General features: G+C 42.2%; 1 protein-coding gene across 3 annotated transcripts in view; it reads right to left on the reverse strand.

The window, feature by feature from the left end:
* RFX3 (regulatory factor X3) overlaps positions 1–9,571 on the reverse strand; it is a 117,481-nt gene extending 107,910 nt beyond the window's left edge. For 2 of the 3 annotated variants that reach the window (XM_071580766.1, XM_071580765.1), the window contains exon 1: positions 8,921–9,032. In XM_071580766.1, the coding sequence (XP_071436867.1) occupies positions 8,921–8,945 (25 nt within the window). In that variant the 5' untranslated portion in view covers positions 8,946–9,032. Of the gene's footprint in view, positions 1–8,920; positions 9,033–9,363 lie in introns of those variants that run through there. The other variant, XM_071580767.1, reaches the window with a different exon arrangement.
* Between the last annotated feature and the right edge of the window lie 9,202 nt (positions 9,572–18,773).

Below are 18,773 nucleotides of genomic sequence, written 5' to 3' on the forward strand. Positions count from 1 at the left end.
AGAAATTTCAGTTTCTTCAGGATTCAGTAAGGAGAAAGAAATAATAAAATAAAGACAAACAGTGAAGATACTGAACACCTTCAAACCAGTTAACTTTCCTTTTAAAGACAGGAAACTTGACTTAGTGGCTTATATCAGGATCAGGGTATGCAATTTTAATATCTGAAATTTAAATCATAGTAGGATCTGTCTCCACAAACAACTGTGGATATAAGATAATAACTCAAATCTGGATGTCCCAGACCACACATGTTCATAAGGTTGTACTGTTTGACTACTGACTATCGAGATGACCTGAAACAACAGCATTAAAAAAAACACCACACCTAACAGGTGCAACTGAACCAGCATAAAACCACATTTTAAACACCAGAATGTCTGTTCCATAAGACGAAATCACTATTTGCATGATGAATCATGCTATTGCTTTGTAGGACCAACTCTAATTCTCAAGTCTACCGCAGATAAACCTTTCCTTGATTTGACAGAAGTATGGGGACTTCAGTCCAAAAACCTGTATTTTGTAAACCAGTCCCAGATTTGCAAAACCCCAAGCCTTTCTCATGTCCACAGACCCAGCGCACCAAACTCTCTACATGTTCACCTGCCCACTGTTGTCCCTTGAAATACCCTGTCAGGACTGTGCTCCTTACAGTGGAAATGAGTTTCAGAGCTGGAGAAACTCACAGCAGCTCAGAACATCCATCAGTCAGAAAGCACCTGGAAAGAGACACTCCCATGAAGAGCGGTGCTTTTACCTTACATCGTTCACTCTTGTCTCGTGTCAAAACCCACAATCTGAGCACAAAAGTGTTTCCACAAAACAAGGGAGTGGAACCTACCTTACATTTGACTAAATAATAATTACATTAAGTTATGTTAAATCTCCCTAACACAACTCTAAGGATGGCATAGCCCACAGAAGAGCTTCCACACCTTTCAGAAACTCCAGTGAATAATCTTCCTACAAGTCACAGGGAATTGCTATTACTGTGACACAGAATCAACTCTGAGGAACTAAAAACGTACTGGATTCTACATTTGTCCGCTTACTAAATCCAACAGGAAAACAATAAAATGAATATGGAAGAGTTACATAACAACTTCTTTGCAAATTGCAGCCCAGATGAAGTGGAGAAAATAAAATAGGAGCGAGCTACATGCTGAACACAAGCCCATATGTTGATATGAACTAGGCTTCCACAAGCTCAATAAATGTTATGTCAACTTCACCTCATGGCTAACAGTTAATCTGACAAACCAACTCCTGTGCAGGCGGCTCAGCCGCTCCTCACCACACACGGCTAATGCAGATTTGAGCAAAGCCACACCTTTCTGCAGACGTAATCCAAACAGTCTTCATAAACCATGTATTTTATAAATGGCTGTAATAGTCTCTGGAGATATTTAAATTTTCTGTAACTTAATTGCAAAATGCTTATGATGTGATCATTAAATTATTGTAGATTTTTAATGAGAAATTTTGAGTACATTTGGGGTTTAAATGGTGATTCTAGAACAACTATTTTTCCAAAAATCACTTCAAAAAGCAGGAATGGGTTGTAATTAAAGTAAGTAGTTCTAAGGGTTTTTTCTTTATTGTATCTTCCGAATTCTGTGAGATACAAAGTAATTAACATTGAAGCACAATTATAAACATGGTATATAAAACCTTAACTAGACAGCAAATTAACACTCCTTTGTCTGTAGGCCACATAATACAAGTACCATAGTGTGCATCTCATCAGCAAAAATGGGAAGCAGGAAACATTTTTCCTTCATTAAAGCTGTAACACTATTTTCTCCCTCCTCAAGCCATAGAACAACAAAGATATAAGAATACAGCACACATCTTACTGGAAAAAAAAGTTAGGTCTCTAGATGGAGAATCCTGAATACTTTTTGCAGCAGTTAAACAGAAAATGAATCTCCAAATTCATGAAATATTTAATGTAAGACAGAAATCCTGACATTCACCACTGCTTCTAATGGCAAGAGAACTACAGGTATTATGCTATTTTTGCTTTCACCTACCAACAATAAGCAGAGATAAGAAAGAAAAAGCTAGAAACTAGTTTTGTTTAGATGAGGTTAAAAAGTCCAACAGCAACATCGTAAGATGCTTTGTGGACAATCTGCAACACACCACACCAAAACACAATAGTTCAAACAGACAACTCTGGTCATTTAATCCACTAGCAAGTAAGGCCTTCAGAAATCCTGTACACATCCAACACTGCTGCCAGACTAAGGGAGATACATAAGCAAGACCTACTCTCCCTTCTCCTCACCCCATTTGGCACATTTGGCAAGGGGGGCAGAAAATCAGACTAAAGTTATTAGAGAAACAATATACAATGCATCACCTGAAAATTCAGCAAACATGAACTAGGTCATTTGAGCCAAAAACGTATTTTTGAATTTTGGCTCCACAGAAGCATAATAATTAGCTATCTATAACCTCAAAGCTGTCTCGTAAGCAACTCTGGCTCAGAATCCAATTACATTTTTTCCTATTCTTTGTAAGGGAAGTACAATTAACAGCGCAGAAAAGTTATCAGACACAAACCCTCCCCTCCGAAACCAACAAACCAAAACCTCAAAACAAACAAACAAAAAACCCAGAAGAGTTTAATTGAGGTAGAATAATCTGAATCAAGGGCATCTGCTGAGTGACATACTACACATTTTAACAGATCTGCTTGTTTCTGTTCCTACCTTGCAATGTTGCATGATTTAACTACACTGAGTTTAAGTGTTTAGAAAACATCCCTGAGGTGGTATGTAAGAGAAAGCGCAGTCAGATTAATTGTAATGAGGTAGTGAAGCAGAAGAGAGAGAATCCATTTACTCGGTAGATAAACAGTAAACACGGCTTTGAGTCATCAGCTGCAGTGGCAGCACCCAAAGCCTGAACAAAATCTAAACACATGGTTCTTGCCTTACTAAAAATCAGACTTCAGTATGAAGAAAGTGGAAGACCCAACTATATTGTTTACTCAGAGATGGTCTGTGAAATTGAGATATGCTCAGTGTACTGGTCCAGGGGTGAATGAAATTACCTGTAAAAATAGTGCTAAATATATTTTTCCCCTCCTTAATGAATGACTAAAGGTCATAACTGTTACAAGGACACTCAAATTCAGTTATTCATATACAACATTTGACACTCTCATAGCATTGATATGGATGTCATGCAATAATTTAAACAAGACAGGTTAGAAATAAGTTACATATTCACACAGGAAGTCTGAATTCCTAGAAATTAAACTTCCAAGTCTCATTAAAATTTATCTTGCAAACCAGGAAATTTCTTTATCAAACAGAACTTATAATACAGTCCAATCACCACCTCTTGATTTTAGGCCACTAAAACTGAAGTCAGGGGACCAAAACCAAACAACCTGCCATAGTGGGCTCTGGGCAGTGTGCAAACCCAAGCAATTTAAGGTGTGCTACTCCAGCTCCAGCTTGCACATCTTCACTCCTTCCAAAGGGATGTTACACTGAACTAGACATCATTATCCATGACACACAGAAAACCAATATTGGCTTCTTAATCCTACAGTTTATGAAAAAAAGATAAATATTAAACTACATAAGTTACTACAATTACATTCTAATCTGCAAGGTCCTTATATCCACAGAGAAATGAAATACAGTGGTATTTGTAAATTTTTAGAGGCTGGGCCTGTTTGGGATTTGGATTTTTGTTTGTTCGGGGTTTGGTTTTGCTTTGAGGGGTGGGGAGTTACTGGTTTTCTTTCCCAGAACTAATGATTGATAGGGAAAAATATCCTGTCTCTTTTGCAATTCAGGAGTACATGGGTACACTGCAGTCTCAGTTTCTTCCAGGAAAAGCTGTAGTGGGAAAGGGAAAGGGAAAGGGAAAGGGAAAGGGAAAGGGAAAGGGAAAGGGAAAGGGAAAGGGAAAGGGAAAGGGAAAGGGAAAGGGAAAGGGAAAGGGAAAGGGAAAGGGAAAGGGAAAGGGAAAGGGAAAGGGAAAGGGAAAGGGAAAGGGAAAGGGAAAGGGAAAGGGAAAGGGAAAGGGAAAGGGAAAGGGAAAGGGAAAGGGAAAGGGAGCTATACATTTTTTAAAAAGCATTCAGATATAAATGAACAAGTTACATAGAATGTGAATATGGACTTATAAATGAAAAACATAACATACTTTTAAAATCGCTCCAAAGTGCACGAGTCTCTCAGGTAGGTCCTTGCAGCTCTTCAGTAAGTGTGTGCTGTTTCACCTACGTGTGATACAGGTATAATTTACATACAAATACCTGCCCTCTTTCAAGGAGCAGAGATTGCTTTTTGTGTGTGTGTATCTGCACACACAGACACAATCAGATATGGAGCAGCCAGTTTCCAGTACGATTTTTAGCATAATATTGTCCACATAAAGTTTGTTACATTGCACTGCGCAGAAAGAGTGCAAAGATTTCAGTAAGGTTTACTCAAACCCCATTTGCATTATCATTGTATTTCAATGAAAGAATTTTTAGGATTTGCTTTCGTTTTTGTATTTCAAATGGCATAGCACCCTCTGGTGCATCTACTAGAAAGAAAACAACTAACAAACACTAGTCATTGTTATAAAAAAGACAACATTAAAAAAAAAAGGAAAAAGGAGCCCTTAGAAACAAAAACGCCAGAGAATTTTCAGAAAACAAACTTCTTTTTCATTCTTTCTTCTTAAAATCTTTTGTAACTGAGGAAATTATAAATCGTGAATAACAAAAATTTAAAAGAAAGAAAACTGCATGTGTGCTACTACCGAAGGGCATCAGAAAAAGATTTCTAAAAAAGACAGAAGTTTGAAACTAATCCTGTGCTCTTAACAGGTCATTTTTATTAAAAAATATGCTACAGTGGAATATTCTTTAAGGAAAAAAGGTAAGAAAATTAATGAAAAAAATGTTACACCAAGCAATATATCTGCTCTTGGACTGGCAAGAACGACAATTAATAGGACTATGGCTATCCACATGCTCACTAATTGCTAAGTTTTACACCCAAATGATCCTTTAAAAGTCCAGTGAGAAAAGAATTTTAAAAACATGATTTTACTACATGAAACACTTCATACTCTGATATGACATTTAAACTATTAAAACACAAATTCTGACATGACACATCAAACTATTAAAATACACCTAGTCAATGGGAAAATAATCTCCTACAAAAGTACATTTTCCTAATCATAGAGGTGGAGAACACCATCTGCTTTAGGCAGCTCTTTTGTAAACCTCTGGAAGTCTCAACACAAGGCAAAAGAAATGAAAGTGACACCTGTTTAAATCAGCCATCTGTCCCTAACAAACTAAATTTAGACAAATCCATATAAGTACTGATCCTTAAATTTCCAAACTATGGGCATACCAAGCATCTGTGAGAAAAGAGAAGTATTGTTAAAAAAGACAACGAACTGCAGGTGAAATACATAATTAACTTGTGGCTAGTGGAAAAAAGTTTCTTAAATCTTAGCCTGCTCATTTTAAAAGCCTCATCAATTTTTTCTGCACTAATTCTTAACAAAATAAACTAAGCATTTCCATTGATAATTTCAAAACATGCTGCTTCTTGTATTCTAATGCATTCATTTGACATGGAGTATGATCTAGAAATAGAACTCCAGCTGCAAGAATACTACATTGCCACTGAAAACTTACTTTTTATTCTGTCTGTATTTGTAAGCCATTCACAACATGTCTTTTTAAATTACAATTATTTTTTAAAGTATTTTTATAGTCATATGTGTTTTAAAGCCTATTCATTTCCTCACCATTACACATGACACACACCTGCAGATGGTAAGTTTTTGGAGACTGCAGGTAAAAATACAACTAACAGAATACTTTAAAAAGGAAGAAAACCTCTCAAAGTAAAGCATAAAAATCAGAAACACGAGCTAGAACACTAAAAGGAACTGCAATGATAAAGCATTCCCTCTCACTATAAAGTTTAATAAACGGAAAGAAACTGCAACATTTTTTTCTGTAGGCAGTTCTGTGATTAACAAAATACTTTGTCAGGCAGGAACAAGAAATAGGATAGTGCCAACAAAGCTGAACTTAATAATCAAATAAAGCACCATGACTTTAAACTCGTTGATGGTATTGTACCTTTGATTCCCATTTCATTTCCCTACACTACGTTACTGAAAGGGTTTCTCCACAGCAGCGCATTGTAGGTGTAGCTCACCAGTAACAGAGCACAAAGATCCCGACTGGCTCGTTTGGATACACTGAAACATCATTAGATACTTACACTGTGTAAGTCAAGAAAACGTACACATTTCAAAAAGAACCATCCCAAGCCAGGTCATTTTCAAACACTGGTTAGCACCACAAACACCAACTACTTTGTTAGCTGTGCCCGTTAGGGAGCCAGAATTGCTAATGCAGCTCATCTGAGGTCATTAAAGGATCTCAGTGAGAACAGAGTCAATACTTTCTCAGTAAAATCCATATCACTAAAAGAGGTGATTACACTTAAAAAATATTATTTTCCAAACTGCAGTCACTGGCTAAAGAAAATGTGGTTAAATATGACTACAAAGGTCTTTCTTTTTAGACAAAATCATGCGCTTTTAATATGATTTTTAAGAAACACTTTTATGTCTCCTTACAGAAGTAAAACAGAAAGTTTGTCTCATAGACACACACACTTTGCTAACCAAGGGCCTGGATACATGTTCAGCAAAGACAAATTTCAATATTCAGGCAATGATCCTATCCTGACTAGTGTTCTGCCAGCTCTGAGAGGGCTGCTCAGGAAAGATACGGGGCAGAGCTGGTATCTTCTCTTTTCAACAACAGTAGATGCCAGAAATGATTTAAAAACCAATGAACCACAGAAACCAATCACAAATACATCAAGATTTAAATGTGCCATATAATTGATACTATACTAGAACTAGCACTGAAAATTCTTAATGTCTTTAACTTATTTGACAGCAGGATGTAGAAAATTAGCATGCTGTGGTTTCATCTTTGAGTAAAATAATAAAATGAAGACATAGAGACTTGAGATCATTACTCAAAGTAATTTATTTTCTAACTTATTGCTGGCCCATGAAATATACATTAAAAAAAAGATGATTCAAAATGCCTTACCTCAAGAAATAGTAGCATAAACAATGCACTAACTACATAGCAGATTTCTTAGTCACTCACTTGAAAAAACTGTCCCAGTCACATTCATTGGTAGTTCCAACATGAGACAAAATGAGCATCTAGTAGTTTAAATTGTAATGAGAAATCCTGAATTTTACACAGGGTTCTAAAGAACTATGGAAAAGGTGTATATACAATGAAAATGTAGATTTTAGATTAAAAACATAATGTTCTTTTAAGTGTTTTACTAAATAAATAAGTCATCACTTCAAAAAGAAAAAAGCCTGCCACAACACCACATGATTGGACAAGTCAAAGGGGAGAATGCAACTAGATATGGAGACATTAAGACAATTTCATTGCCATAAAAGATGGCAAAAATGCACTTCATCCAAAGAATTCAAAAAGCATACAAAGTATGATTTGACATCACTGACAACACAAATCTTCATATCTTAATAAGCAATCACAAAAAAGATGAAGAACACAAACACTTTGGATTGAAAACAAAAAGCAAATCATAGTCACCCATAACACAGTTTCTATTGCATCTCCTTGAGAGGCAAAAAGCTGCCTCTGCCCTCCTTCCCAAACACACTCTTGAAATACAACAGCAACAGCAAAATCACAGAGACTTTTTTTAATACTATTTCTTGTTGCATCCTTTCTTTGCTGCTCAGTACTGAAACTTGCAGCCAGTATCTTGAATTGCCATCATTGCAGAGTTTAAAGAAACTGAAATGGATTCTCTTGTTGCCTTAAAAGTCTGTAAAAAAACTCCGAGCCAACTTTTAGTAGGAGATAAGATAAAGGGTAGTTACTTTAATGAGCACGCTGGCTCGTCCAGGAATACATCGACGCGCGTGTGCAAGCTTTGATTTCCATGGCTTTTATAATATAATCTATCCAATCACCACTTCACACATTTCCAGTTCCACCTCTGTCCCCTCCCAGTTCCCAACCCCTGTGGAATTGGGGCTGGGGGTGATGAGACCCCCTTCATCTGCCTCCTCTTCTTCAGCGTTCAAAGGGCTTTTGGACGCTTTCCAGTGTTCCGGGTCACTTTGCTCCATGCTTAAGTTTTCTTCCAATACTCTCCAATCTTGTACCTTGAGAAAGAGACTATACAGCTAGAGAATCTTGCTGCCTGTTCTGGGGCCAGGGTAGAGATAGAAAGACCTTATACTTAGGTTGCTAAATATTAACCCACTAAAATCTACTTTGCTACATCTACTTGTATGCCTAAAATCTACAAAATATGAAAATTAAAAAAATCAAAAATCCTTCCTGCATCACTCTCCACGTGAACGTAACTCACTGTGCAATAAACTACACCAACACATGCACTGTTTAATACCACACAGGTAGTATGAAAGCATCATTTAAAAAAACAATTCCCTGCAGGAGGAGTGCAATAAGAAAAAAAAACAACAAAACAACCTGGTACTCTGTGTGTATATGGGGGGGGGCGGTATTGAATAAAAAAAATACGACTTCACAATACGAAGACAATATAGCTTGCACTAAAATAAATAGCAATATTAATTACGAATAAAACAAACAATTCCATTCAGAAAGCACACACACAAAAAAGTTTGTATGATCGAGAGCAGAGGACTATCATGAAAAGAGACAGCAAGTTCAAAAAACCTCGCAACATTTCAGAGTCATGTCAAATCAGAACAAGGCCCTGTACGTGAAAGGGGAAAAACAAGCCCTTCTCTTGCTGTGCTACAGGATCCGTCTCCGGCTGCATCTTTCCTCCCAAACCCACGGCTTTTTTCGGGTTTAAAGCCAGTAACCTTTGCTTGCAGCCGATTTCTCCATCTCCCGGCCCGTACAAACGGGGGACCCGAGCCGGACGCAGCCACCGCATCGCAGCGATTGTCCTGGCGGTCCCGCAGCGCGCCCGCGGCCCCGGCATCGCCCAGCCCCTGCTGCCGCTCCCCGCACGGCGGCGGCCCCGGCCCCGCTCCCGCCCCGGCCCCGCCGCGGCCCCCGGGCCGGCCCCGCCGTCGCTGCCCCCCCGCCCGGCGCCGGGGCCGGGCAGCCCCCCCAGCACGGGCGCGGCGCGGGGGACACAGCCCGGGCCCGGATGCAGCGCGGAGAAGGAGGAGAAGAAGAAGGAGGAGGAGGAGAAGGTGGAGAAGGAGGAGGAGGAGGAGGAGGAGGAAGAAAAGGAGGAGGAGGAGGGGGGGAGGAGGAGGAGGAGGAAGGCCGGGGAGCGCCCGCCGAGCGAATTCACCTGTGCCGGGGCGGGCTGCGGCGGCGCTCCCGCTGTCGCTGCTGGTGCTGGCGGCGGCTGCGGTTGTTGTTGTGGTGGTGGGTGACGGGGAGGCGCGGGGCGCGGAGCGGCGGCGGGAGGCGGCGGCGCAGGAGCGGGCGCGGAGCGGCTGTTGTTGATGGGTAACAGTCGCCAGGACTACGGTGGCTATGGCGCTGTGCGAGGCAACGGTTGCTATAACTCACAAAAGGAGAGCCGAGCGGAGGGCGGGGCCGGCGAGGGGGCGGGGCCGGCGCCCCGGAAGGGGCGGGGCCTGCACGCCGGGAGGGGCGCGCGGATGGGGCGGTTCCCCCCACCCCCCCGCCCCCGGTACCGCGGCGCGCGCCCCCCGTACTGCGCTCGCGCTGGGGCGCGCGGGGGGTGGGGGGGGGGCGGCGGACGGGGCGCGCGGAGAGGGCGCGAGGCCCGCGGGGGGGGCGTGTCCGCACGGGGAGCGCCTGGCGTCACTTCCGGCGGGAGGCCGCGCGGGAGGGGCCCGGCGGCGCCGTCCCGCCCGCCCCAAGATGGCGGCAGTGGCGCCGCTCCCCCAGCGGGTGAGGCCGCGCTCTGCCATCTTTCGAGCAGGGAGGAGGAGAAGGAGAAGGTGCAACGGGTTGCCGGCGACAAGCGGTGGCGGAAGGGGTGCGCGGCCGCCGCCGTGTTGGGTGTCTTGCCAGTCACTCCAGGCTTCTGCGAAGGGCCGAGGCAAGGCCCCGGTGTGCCCGGTGGCCGCTGTCGGCCCACGTGGCCTTCCCGACTTGAGTGCGGATGATGGTGCCCTGCTGGCACACAGACACAGGATCAACTGGTCGGGAAAGACCTCTGAGGTCATAAAGTCCGAGCTGTGACTGAACACCACCATGCCTACTACACCATGGCACTAAGTGCCACATCCAGTCTTTACTTAATCATCTCTAGGGAGGCTGACACTTAGGTGCAGTAACCGGCTGCTCTCCTGACAGGCTGTGTCTGCTTGTTCCAGGTGCATGGCATTGGCAGGCACCTCTGGAGATCATCCAGTTCAAGCCCCTGACAGGCCTGGTTAACTTAGAGCAAGTGACTCTCCAGAGAGGCAGATGCCACAACCTTCTTGGACAGCCTCAATATATACATTAGGGCGTTCTTTCTCATATTGCAAAGAAAAATACCTGGGGATAGGTGGCCTTGGGCTTTATACAGTGCCCGCCCATCTCGTGGCCACTACTGTGTGTCTCTGGTCCCAGTGCATCCCCATTTGCAGCACTTCACTACCCAGCAAAGGATCTCTGAAGTGCTATACCCAGTCTGTACAGACAGTAATGCTTGCCTGTAATCCTTGTAAGCCACAGCATTCCCCTGTGACCATTCCCTGTGTACGACTCTGTATCCTGTTGTGGTTTAGACCCTGGCGCAATTCCAAGTATTTAATTATGTGATGCAACTCCTCCTCATCCAATAAGGGAGGAAGAAAAGAAAAAAAAGGAAAAAAAACCCATAACTGCAATGCAATTTTAAAGCAGAACAGTTTATGTATTTACACAGATAAGAAGAAGTCAAAACCAAAATACAATATACACATACACACAAAAGTAAAAGATAGTGACAATTCTCTACTCCACACTAGGTGGAAAATCTTACAACTCTGACTCCACAAGTGGCTGCTCTAAGAGCCCACCTCCCGAGAGAACCTGAGCACAGAGAAAGCCAACTATAAATGTTTACTTCCCCAAAATAAAACAGCGGTGAGGCCCAGCTCTCTGGAACAGTCAATGCATGTCCCCTGGAGAGCAGCCATGGGAAAAGAAGAGCAAACACTTTCTCCCCATTCCTGTTATACCTGGTTTGCGTCGTATGGTATGAAATACTCTCTTGGGTTGCTTAAAGTCATCTGACAGCCTGTGTCCCAAGTCAGCTGACAACCCATGTCTGAGGTCAGCTGACAGCCTGTTAGGGCCTACTAAAAGGACCTAAGCCTGGTCTGGGCCTAACTACCACAATCCTTAAATGCCCCACCAACACATTTTACCAGTCTTAACATCTGTCCTAGTTCAGCAGGAGGGACCCGCTAACATTTTGTGGGGGTGATCAAAGCTGTGTATTCTACCCCCTCTATTCATTCCCCAAGGACAATGGGCCATTAGCAGCAGCTGCCCAGGGAGCCATTATCACCTTCACACTCAGCCTGGGGGGTGTGGCTGCTAATGGGCCATCAACAGTTCAACAATACCCCCTGGCTCCAGAGTTAATCACCCATTGTGTGAGTCCCCGCCCAGGGGGAGGGACTGGGTGCTCCCTGAGGGTACATAAGTGGTGGGTAAGAAGACCTTGGGAACTTCTTGTCGGATCCAGAGCAGCAGCAGGACCTTGACAGGAGGAGATCACCGCTCTCGCCCAGACCACAGCCCTCGCCTGCACCAACAGGTTTTTCTTTTCCTTTTGCTCTGGACTTGGGGGAACCACAGGGGTCTCAGCACAAGGGCAAACAAACCCCCTTGGGTTTGTGCCCCAGGACACTGGGTTATATGGCTGGGTTTTTGTGAGTTGAAAGCAATTTCCCTTTTGTGTCAGTGTTGTTATTGTAATATTATTATTAAATTTTAGGTCTGACTTATAATCTCTCTCGTGGTGAGTTCATTTCCCCTGCTGGTTCACCTTTAAACCAGCACAACATCCTTCTCATACCTCTTGCTATAAGCACCTGACAGTTTTGTGGCACGCCCTAGAACCACTGCACTTGACCTGTCTCTACAGAAACAAACAGGAATTGCTCTTACATAACATAAAAATGTTTCCAAAACATTAGTAGATTTACTCTGATTTTCAGCACCCTGTGTAACCATCATAACTGTAAAAACTATTTGTTAAAAGTTATTTAGATAGGAAGATATTGTCTATAGAAACAATAGCTTAAATGGCAGAGATTTAAGTCTGTTACAGAAGAATCTTGAATTAATAAAACTTGCATCACTACCCTTTTCAATTAGAAACACTAAAATGGGACACAGCTATGCACAATCCAATAACAACACATAGCAGTGTGTGTAATTAAATTATTTGAAGGTAAAAATATTTTTATAAGCATCTTTCTTTCTTTCTATCCAGGGCAAGTTTTTTAGGTTTTGTTTAGCTGGTATGGTAGTACATGGAAAGGTTTGAGGATTTTCCATTGAATTTCAAATGTCATATAAACAAGTTAAAAAAAATCAAAAAAGGGTGTTGGACACTGAGTAATTTTACCAGAAAACTTGTCAGAGTGATGTGACCCAATTCCTTGGTAAAGCTGTAGCAACATTCATGTCATCCATGTCGCTAAAGAAAGAATTGACTTATTCTGGATGTCTTTTCTGTTGCGTCAGTTGTCACTGCCACATTTACGTGCACAGCATGGAAACGGCACATAACGTGGTAAATGCCATAAAGGTGGAGGATAAAAGCACTGGGATGTTAATTTGTTTTCTTAGATCACGAAACTTTATGTGTCTGTGTGAAAAGAACAAATCAAGGCCTTGGCAGAAGTTTAAAATAAAAGCATATTCTTCATCAAGCCAATATATTTGCAAGATAATTTAGTCTCTACCAGCATTTCAGTCTATAAATACATGATCAATTGTTGTGTCAAAGGGAAGTTGCTACTTTTGTGGAAAATTATTTAAGCACTTCAATGTTTTGATGCTTCCAGCTATAAAATTATTTTGCAGAGGTACTCAGATCGCTCAAGATCTAAGGGAAACTCTTTCAAATAATTTAAAATAAATATCTACAATTTTTTTTCAACATTTTATCAATTTGATATTTATCAAAGAAGTTAATTTTTAAGAGATGATCTTTTTTAAACTTGTCAGCAGTTTTTCATTGAAAGATAATCACTAAAACACTTGGTCACTGCACTGAACTTTTGTAACTAATGGGTGTATTAAACAACTTGCCAAATTGAAATATGAAAGCACTATTGATTAAAAAGTGGTTGTATTGCTAAAAGTCTTATGGTCTATATTTGGATACAGAATATGCTGCCTATCACAAAGTAATTTTATACCTTATTCTGTAGATAAGGAATGATCAGAATATAATCTAAGTTTTTCACTAGTGGTCTGAAAGAGAGCTGGACAGAAGTTGCTCATGTGCTTCAAAACCTATTGGTTTTTGTTGTCAGAATCAAAACTTTAACATTCCTGAAAAAAAGAATTAACAGCATATGCAGGAATTTCTACTGCAATTTCTTATGTTGAGAATAGTAACAGAAGAAAGACTATTTGTGTGAATTATATTTTCCCCAGCATTATATTTATAATGCTTTGAGTTATTGTTTTTCAACAGAGTTACATATGGATATTTCTTATAAAGTCATAATTAGGCTGTCTAGTAATTTCATGCAACACTGCCCTTTTAAAAATCTATTTTAACTCCACTGCTTAGGTTGTTTGCATTTCCAAGGGGTTTTTTGATACATTCTGTCCCTTTTAGCATGTCTGAAACACACCATAAAGCATTCCTGTAAGCCATGTTGTGCAGAACACAGTAGCTGGATATCTTATGAAATAGTACAAAAACAATACAAGATACTGAAGTAAAGTTTGTGAGAGCAATCAAACTGATTCAGACCATGAGTACATCAAATCCAGTATTTTTACTGGCCCAGATGGTCTAAGTTAATGCCTAGAGAAGTGAAAGAATAAGCATATATGTACATTTTACTTGTTTTTGTCACCCTATGACCATTTTCAGCTTAGTGGTTTTCTGAACCCTGCATGATTAGTCTTTTTTATAAACATCAGAGAATCTTTTACGAGAATTTATCCAGTCACCCCTTAAACTTATTGTAAGCCTTGCATTTGCAACATTTTTATCAAGCAGAGCTAACTGTCTGGCAGGTTTTATATGAAGAAACAAGCCCTTTTTCATTCTCAGAAGTCTAGTCCCATTGGTTTCTGTGTTTTTCATTCCCATGAGTGCTCACAATAAGGGTGGAAAAGGCAAAAGAGATATGTATAGATGTTGATGTTAAGGGATAGGGAAGTTAGTGCAGATCTAGTGGCTGCAAACTGATTACTTGCCATGGTTTTTGGATACTGTAGTGAATACACAGATGATGTAAATACACAGATGATCAAACCGCTCTATTTAAGTACGTTAGTTATTACTTGTCTAATGGGTAGGTACTAGTACACACAGCAATCTTACACTTGTGCCTTCTTATTGTCATAACAGGTCTGGTCTCTCAAGTATTTTCTAGTTGTCCCTCTAAGGTGTGGATGTCCCTTCCTACTTGGTGATCTGTGTTCCTGTAGTCCAGCTATATGTTGTACATGTTCTCCAATTGCCTACTAATATTTCAGTTTTATATAGGATTAGGTGAAGTTGGCTTCGTCCATTGGCTGGGATCACTGCCTTCCTGTTTGCATGAACAGTATCTGGTTTTTTATGCTGGCTTTTCAGTTAGCATCTCCTGGAGTGTCATTGAGTCATGGAGGCATAAAGTAGTTCAGATTGGAAGGGTTGTTTAAAGGTCATCCAATCCAACCATCCTGCAGAGAGCAGGGACATCTCTAACTAGATCAGGTAGCTCCGAGCCCTGTCCAACCTGACCTTGAATGGTTTCAGGGATGGGGCATCCATCACCTCTCTGGGAAACTTGTGCCAGTGTTTTACCACCGCATCTTTTTAGAAATTCTTTTTTCCTTATATCTAGTCTGCATATACCAGCTTAAAGCTGGTAGGTATAAGCTTAAAACAATTATCCCTTGTGCTATTGCTACAGGCCCTACTAAAAAGTCTGTGTTAATCTTTCCTATAATCCCCCTTTAAGTACTAACAGACCACAATAAGATTTTCCAAGAGCCTTTTTTCATCCAGGCTGTTCAACCCCTACTCTTTCTGCCTTTTGGGGAAAGAGGTGTTCCAGTCCTAATCCTTATGGCCCTCCTCTGGACCTGCTCCAGTAGGTCCATGTCTTTCCTATACTGAGGATTCCAGAGCTGGATACAGGACTCCAGGTAGAATGTCACCAGAGCAGAGTTACGGGGGGCAGTCATTGCTATTCATTCAGGAGTACCAGGACTTCTTATCAATCTATACCAGATAGTTGAGGAACTGAAATGCCTTCTCCTCTGCTGACCCCACTACCTGAGCAGTCTGCATGTTTGACCTTGGGGGTGGAAACAGATGTCTGCACTGCTTTGCTGGGCAGGAAGCTCAGTAGTGCACACACTTTATGTAGACAGTAGTGCTATACTGCTTTGGAAGTCTGGGATTCTGATCAAGATAAATCATATCTTTTCCACCTAGAAAATACTTATTTTTCCTAATTTATAGTCTTAAAATATTATTTATTATATTGATATTTTACCCAAGGTGCTAATCCTCTATCAGTGGTTGATGAGACAGTCAGTGGTAGACCATCAGTTTGGTATCTTCCTCATACTGTGAACTCTCTGTCCACACAGTTCTACAAAAAAGTGCACTTTCCTGGATTCCCTTAAGTTCTTGTGTGGCACTCTGTTGATAAGCCCAAGACGGAAGTCATGGACAATGCCATTATTTGCAGGGATAAGGAAGTGGCAAGATGGCAAGAACCAATCATAAAGGCTGACCATACAGAGCGGATGTAGAACTGGTGACACTTGGCCTTTCATGTGCATGAAAAGCATTGCAGGGTGTGGCATAAGCTGTTGACCTGGTTCTGAGCAGGACACGGTTAATTTTTGCAGTAGCCAGAAGGGCGCATGGCCAGGTCCTGAAGGTTATTCTATACCACCTCACATCATTGCCAGAGGCCAGGAGAAGGAAGTCTCTTCCTTGGAGAAGGAGTCCCTTCCAAGTTGGTGTAGCATGGCAGAGGGAGCAGTGGGATATTGTCTGTTGTCAGGGGGGTTGTGGGAATGGCTCACCTCTTTCATGTACCCTCTGTCATTAGTATTGTCACTCTTACTATTTACTTGCTTATCTCATTGCTGTTTACAGTAAATTGTGCTTATCTCAACCCATGATCTTTCCCTTTTGTGCCTTCAATTCTCCTCTCTAGCCACCGGCAGGAGAAGGAGGGGGAGTGAGTGAGCAGCACCATGGTTTGCAGAGTCTCACTGGGAGCGCAGAATTGGAGAGTACCATTCCTAAACCATGACAACTGTACATGCTGAGACCTTTCTGCTGCTACCTCCCTGCGTGGTATGCACTGGAGGACTTAAGAGGCTGCAGCCCAATCACTGAGTTGAGGCTCTTGCATCAAAATTAGCAACTGAAACTGTGCACTCAGGAAATTCATCTTCCAGTTTGGTTGTATTGGAACGTGCATTATACAAATGGCATCATGAAGAGGGTCAAAGCATGATAAGTGAGGGTAATAAATTTGTCTTGATAATGCATTGTTGATATGACCTAAAATGCTGTAGTAGCATATCCAAAGATAATTCAGAAGCTTAATCTGTTAATCACTATTTTCAGTACAATAGGAATTCAGAGGAAAAAAAAGGGATGATCATCTTTGGAAGAAGGGACAGACAACTCAGGAAGAGTGAAAGGATGTCATTAGGTCATGTAGAGAGAAAATTTAGAAGGCAAAAGCTCAACTAGAACTCAGTCTGACCACCATTGTGAAAGATAATAAGCTGTTCTATAAATACATCAACAACTAAGGGAAGGCCAAGGAAAATCTCTATCCTTTATTGAACATGGAGGAGAATGCTCACTAAGGATGAAGAAAAGACTGGGGTACTTAATGTCTTCTCTGCCTCAGTCTTTAACAATAAGACTGGTTATGCTCAGGACAGTCAGACCCATGAGACATGTAGACAGGCACAGGGAACAGAACAGACTCCCTGCAATGCAGGAGGATGTAATTAGTGCCCTGCTGAGCCATTTAGACATTCAGAAGTCTATGGGACTGGATGGGATTCATCCAAGGGTATCAGCAGATGGTAGGTCCACTGATACAGTGGAAGGGAGCTCTCAGCTCCAAGGGACAAGTGATAATAGCTCTAGCAGTGACAGCTCTTTTAGATGCTAGCCCCTTGAAGCACAGGGAGGCTCCTCCTGCTCTCAACCAGCACTATTCCCCTGAGGAAAGACAGCCACACGAGTCAGGAGTCCACAGCGAGAAGCAAAGTTTATTGTAACACCCGGCTTTTTATAACCCAGCTGGGAAAGGTTCCAGAAAAAGGGGAGGGGGGATGCCTCTCATTGGTCCAAACTTATACAAACAAGGGATCAGAATAAGGCCCAATGGGAGATGGGGATGAGGCCATAACCATATATAGAAACATGCTGCTTTGCAGTGGAACTGGCGGGAGAGTGCCCTCAGGGTGTGTGGGAAGAACCTGGACAGGGAATGACTAAAGGAAAAATACATAGGGTAGACATTTTAACAGTACAATCATCAAACTGGGGAAAAGTCAACATATGCTTTAAATCTTTCAAAGTCTTTATCGAGCTGCCGCAGGGCCTCCGGGCTCAGGGTACCGGGGTCCCGGACCTCCGTGTCCTCATCGACCCATCTCTTGTAATACATTTGCCATCTGATGAATTCTTAGTCATCCTGGCCTCCTGCAACACATGGGTACTGAGGGAGCGGGCAAAATTGTTCACCAAGGCACTCTCCATCATTTATCACTAGTCCTGGCTGACTGGGAAGGTTCCGGAGGACTGGATGTTGGCTCATCTATGAGAAGAGTCAGAAGGAGGATTCAGGGAGCTGCAGGCCTGTCAGCTGACCTTGGTGCCAGGGAAGAGTATAGAACAGAGTACCTTGAGCATGATTACATGGCACGTGCAGAACAACCAGAACATCAGGTCCTACCAGCAGAGGGGTTTGTGAAAGGTGGACCAACCTGATCTCATTTTATGACAAGGTGACCCACCTAATGGATGAGGGAAAGGCTGGGGGTGTTTTCTACCTGGACTTCAGCAAAGCCTTTGAGAGTCTCCCATGGAATTCTCCTGGAAAATCTGGCAGCGCATGGCTTGGATGGGTACATTCTTTGTTGAGTTAAAAATTGTCTGGATGTCCAGGCCCAGAGATGGATGGTGAATGGTGCCATATCCAGCTGCCAGCCTGCCACCATGGGTATTCCCCAGGGTTCAGTTTTTTGGAGTCAGTTCTTTAATATCTCTGTTGATGATCTGAATGAGGGGATTGAGGGTACTCTTATTAAGTTTGTGGATGACACCAAGTAGGAGTGTTGATCTGCTGGAGGGTAGGAAGAGTCTGCAGGGGGATCTGGACAGGCTGGATGGATGGGCCAAGGCCACTGGTGTGAGGTTCAACAAGACCAACTGCTGGGTCCTGGCCTTGGATCACAGCAACCCTGGCAGTGCTACAGGCTGGGGGCAGTGCCTGGAAATCTACCTGGTGGAAAAGAACATGGAGTGCTGGTTGACAGTGGTTAAATACGAGCCAGCAGTGTGCCTGGATGGCCAAA

Source organism: Pithys albifrons, chromosome Z, assembly GCF_047495875.1.
Source record: "Pithys albifrons albifrons isolate INPA30051 chromosome Z, PitAlb_v1, whole genome shotgun sequence".
Classification (NCBI taxonomy): domain Eukaryota; kingdom Metazoa; phylum Chordata; class Aves; order Passeriformes; family Thamnophilidae; genus Pithys; species Pithys albifrons.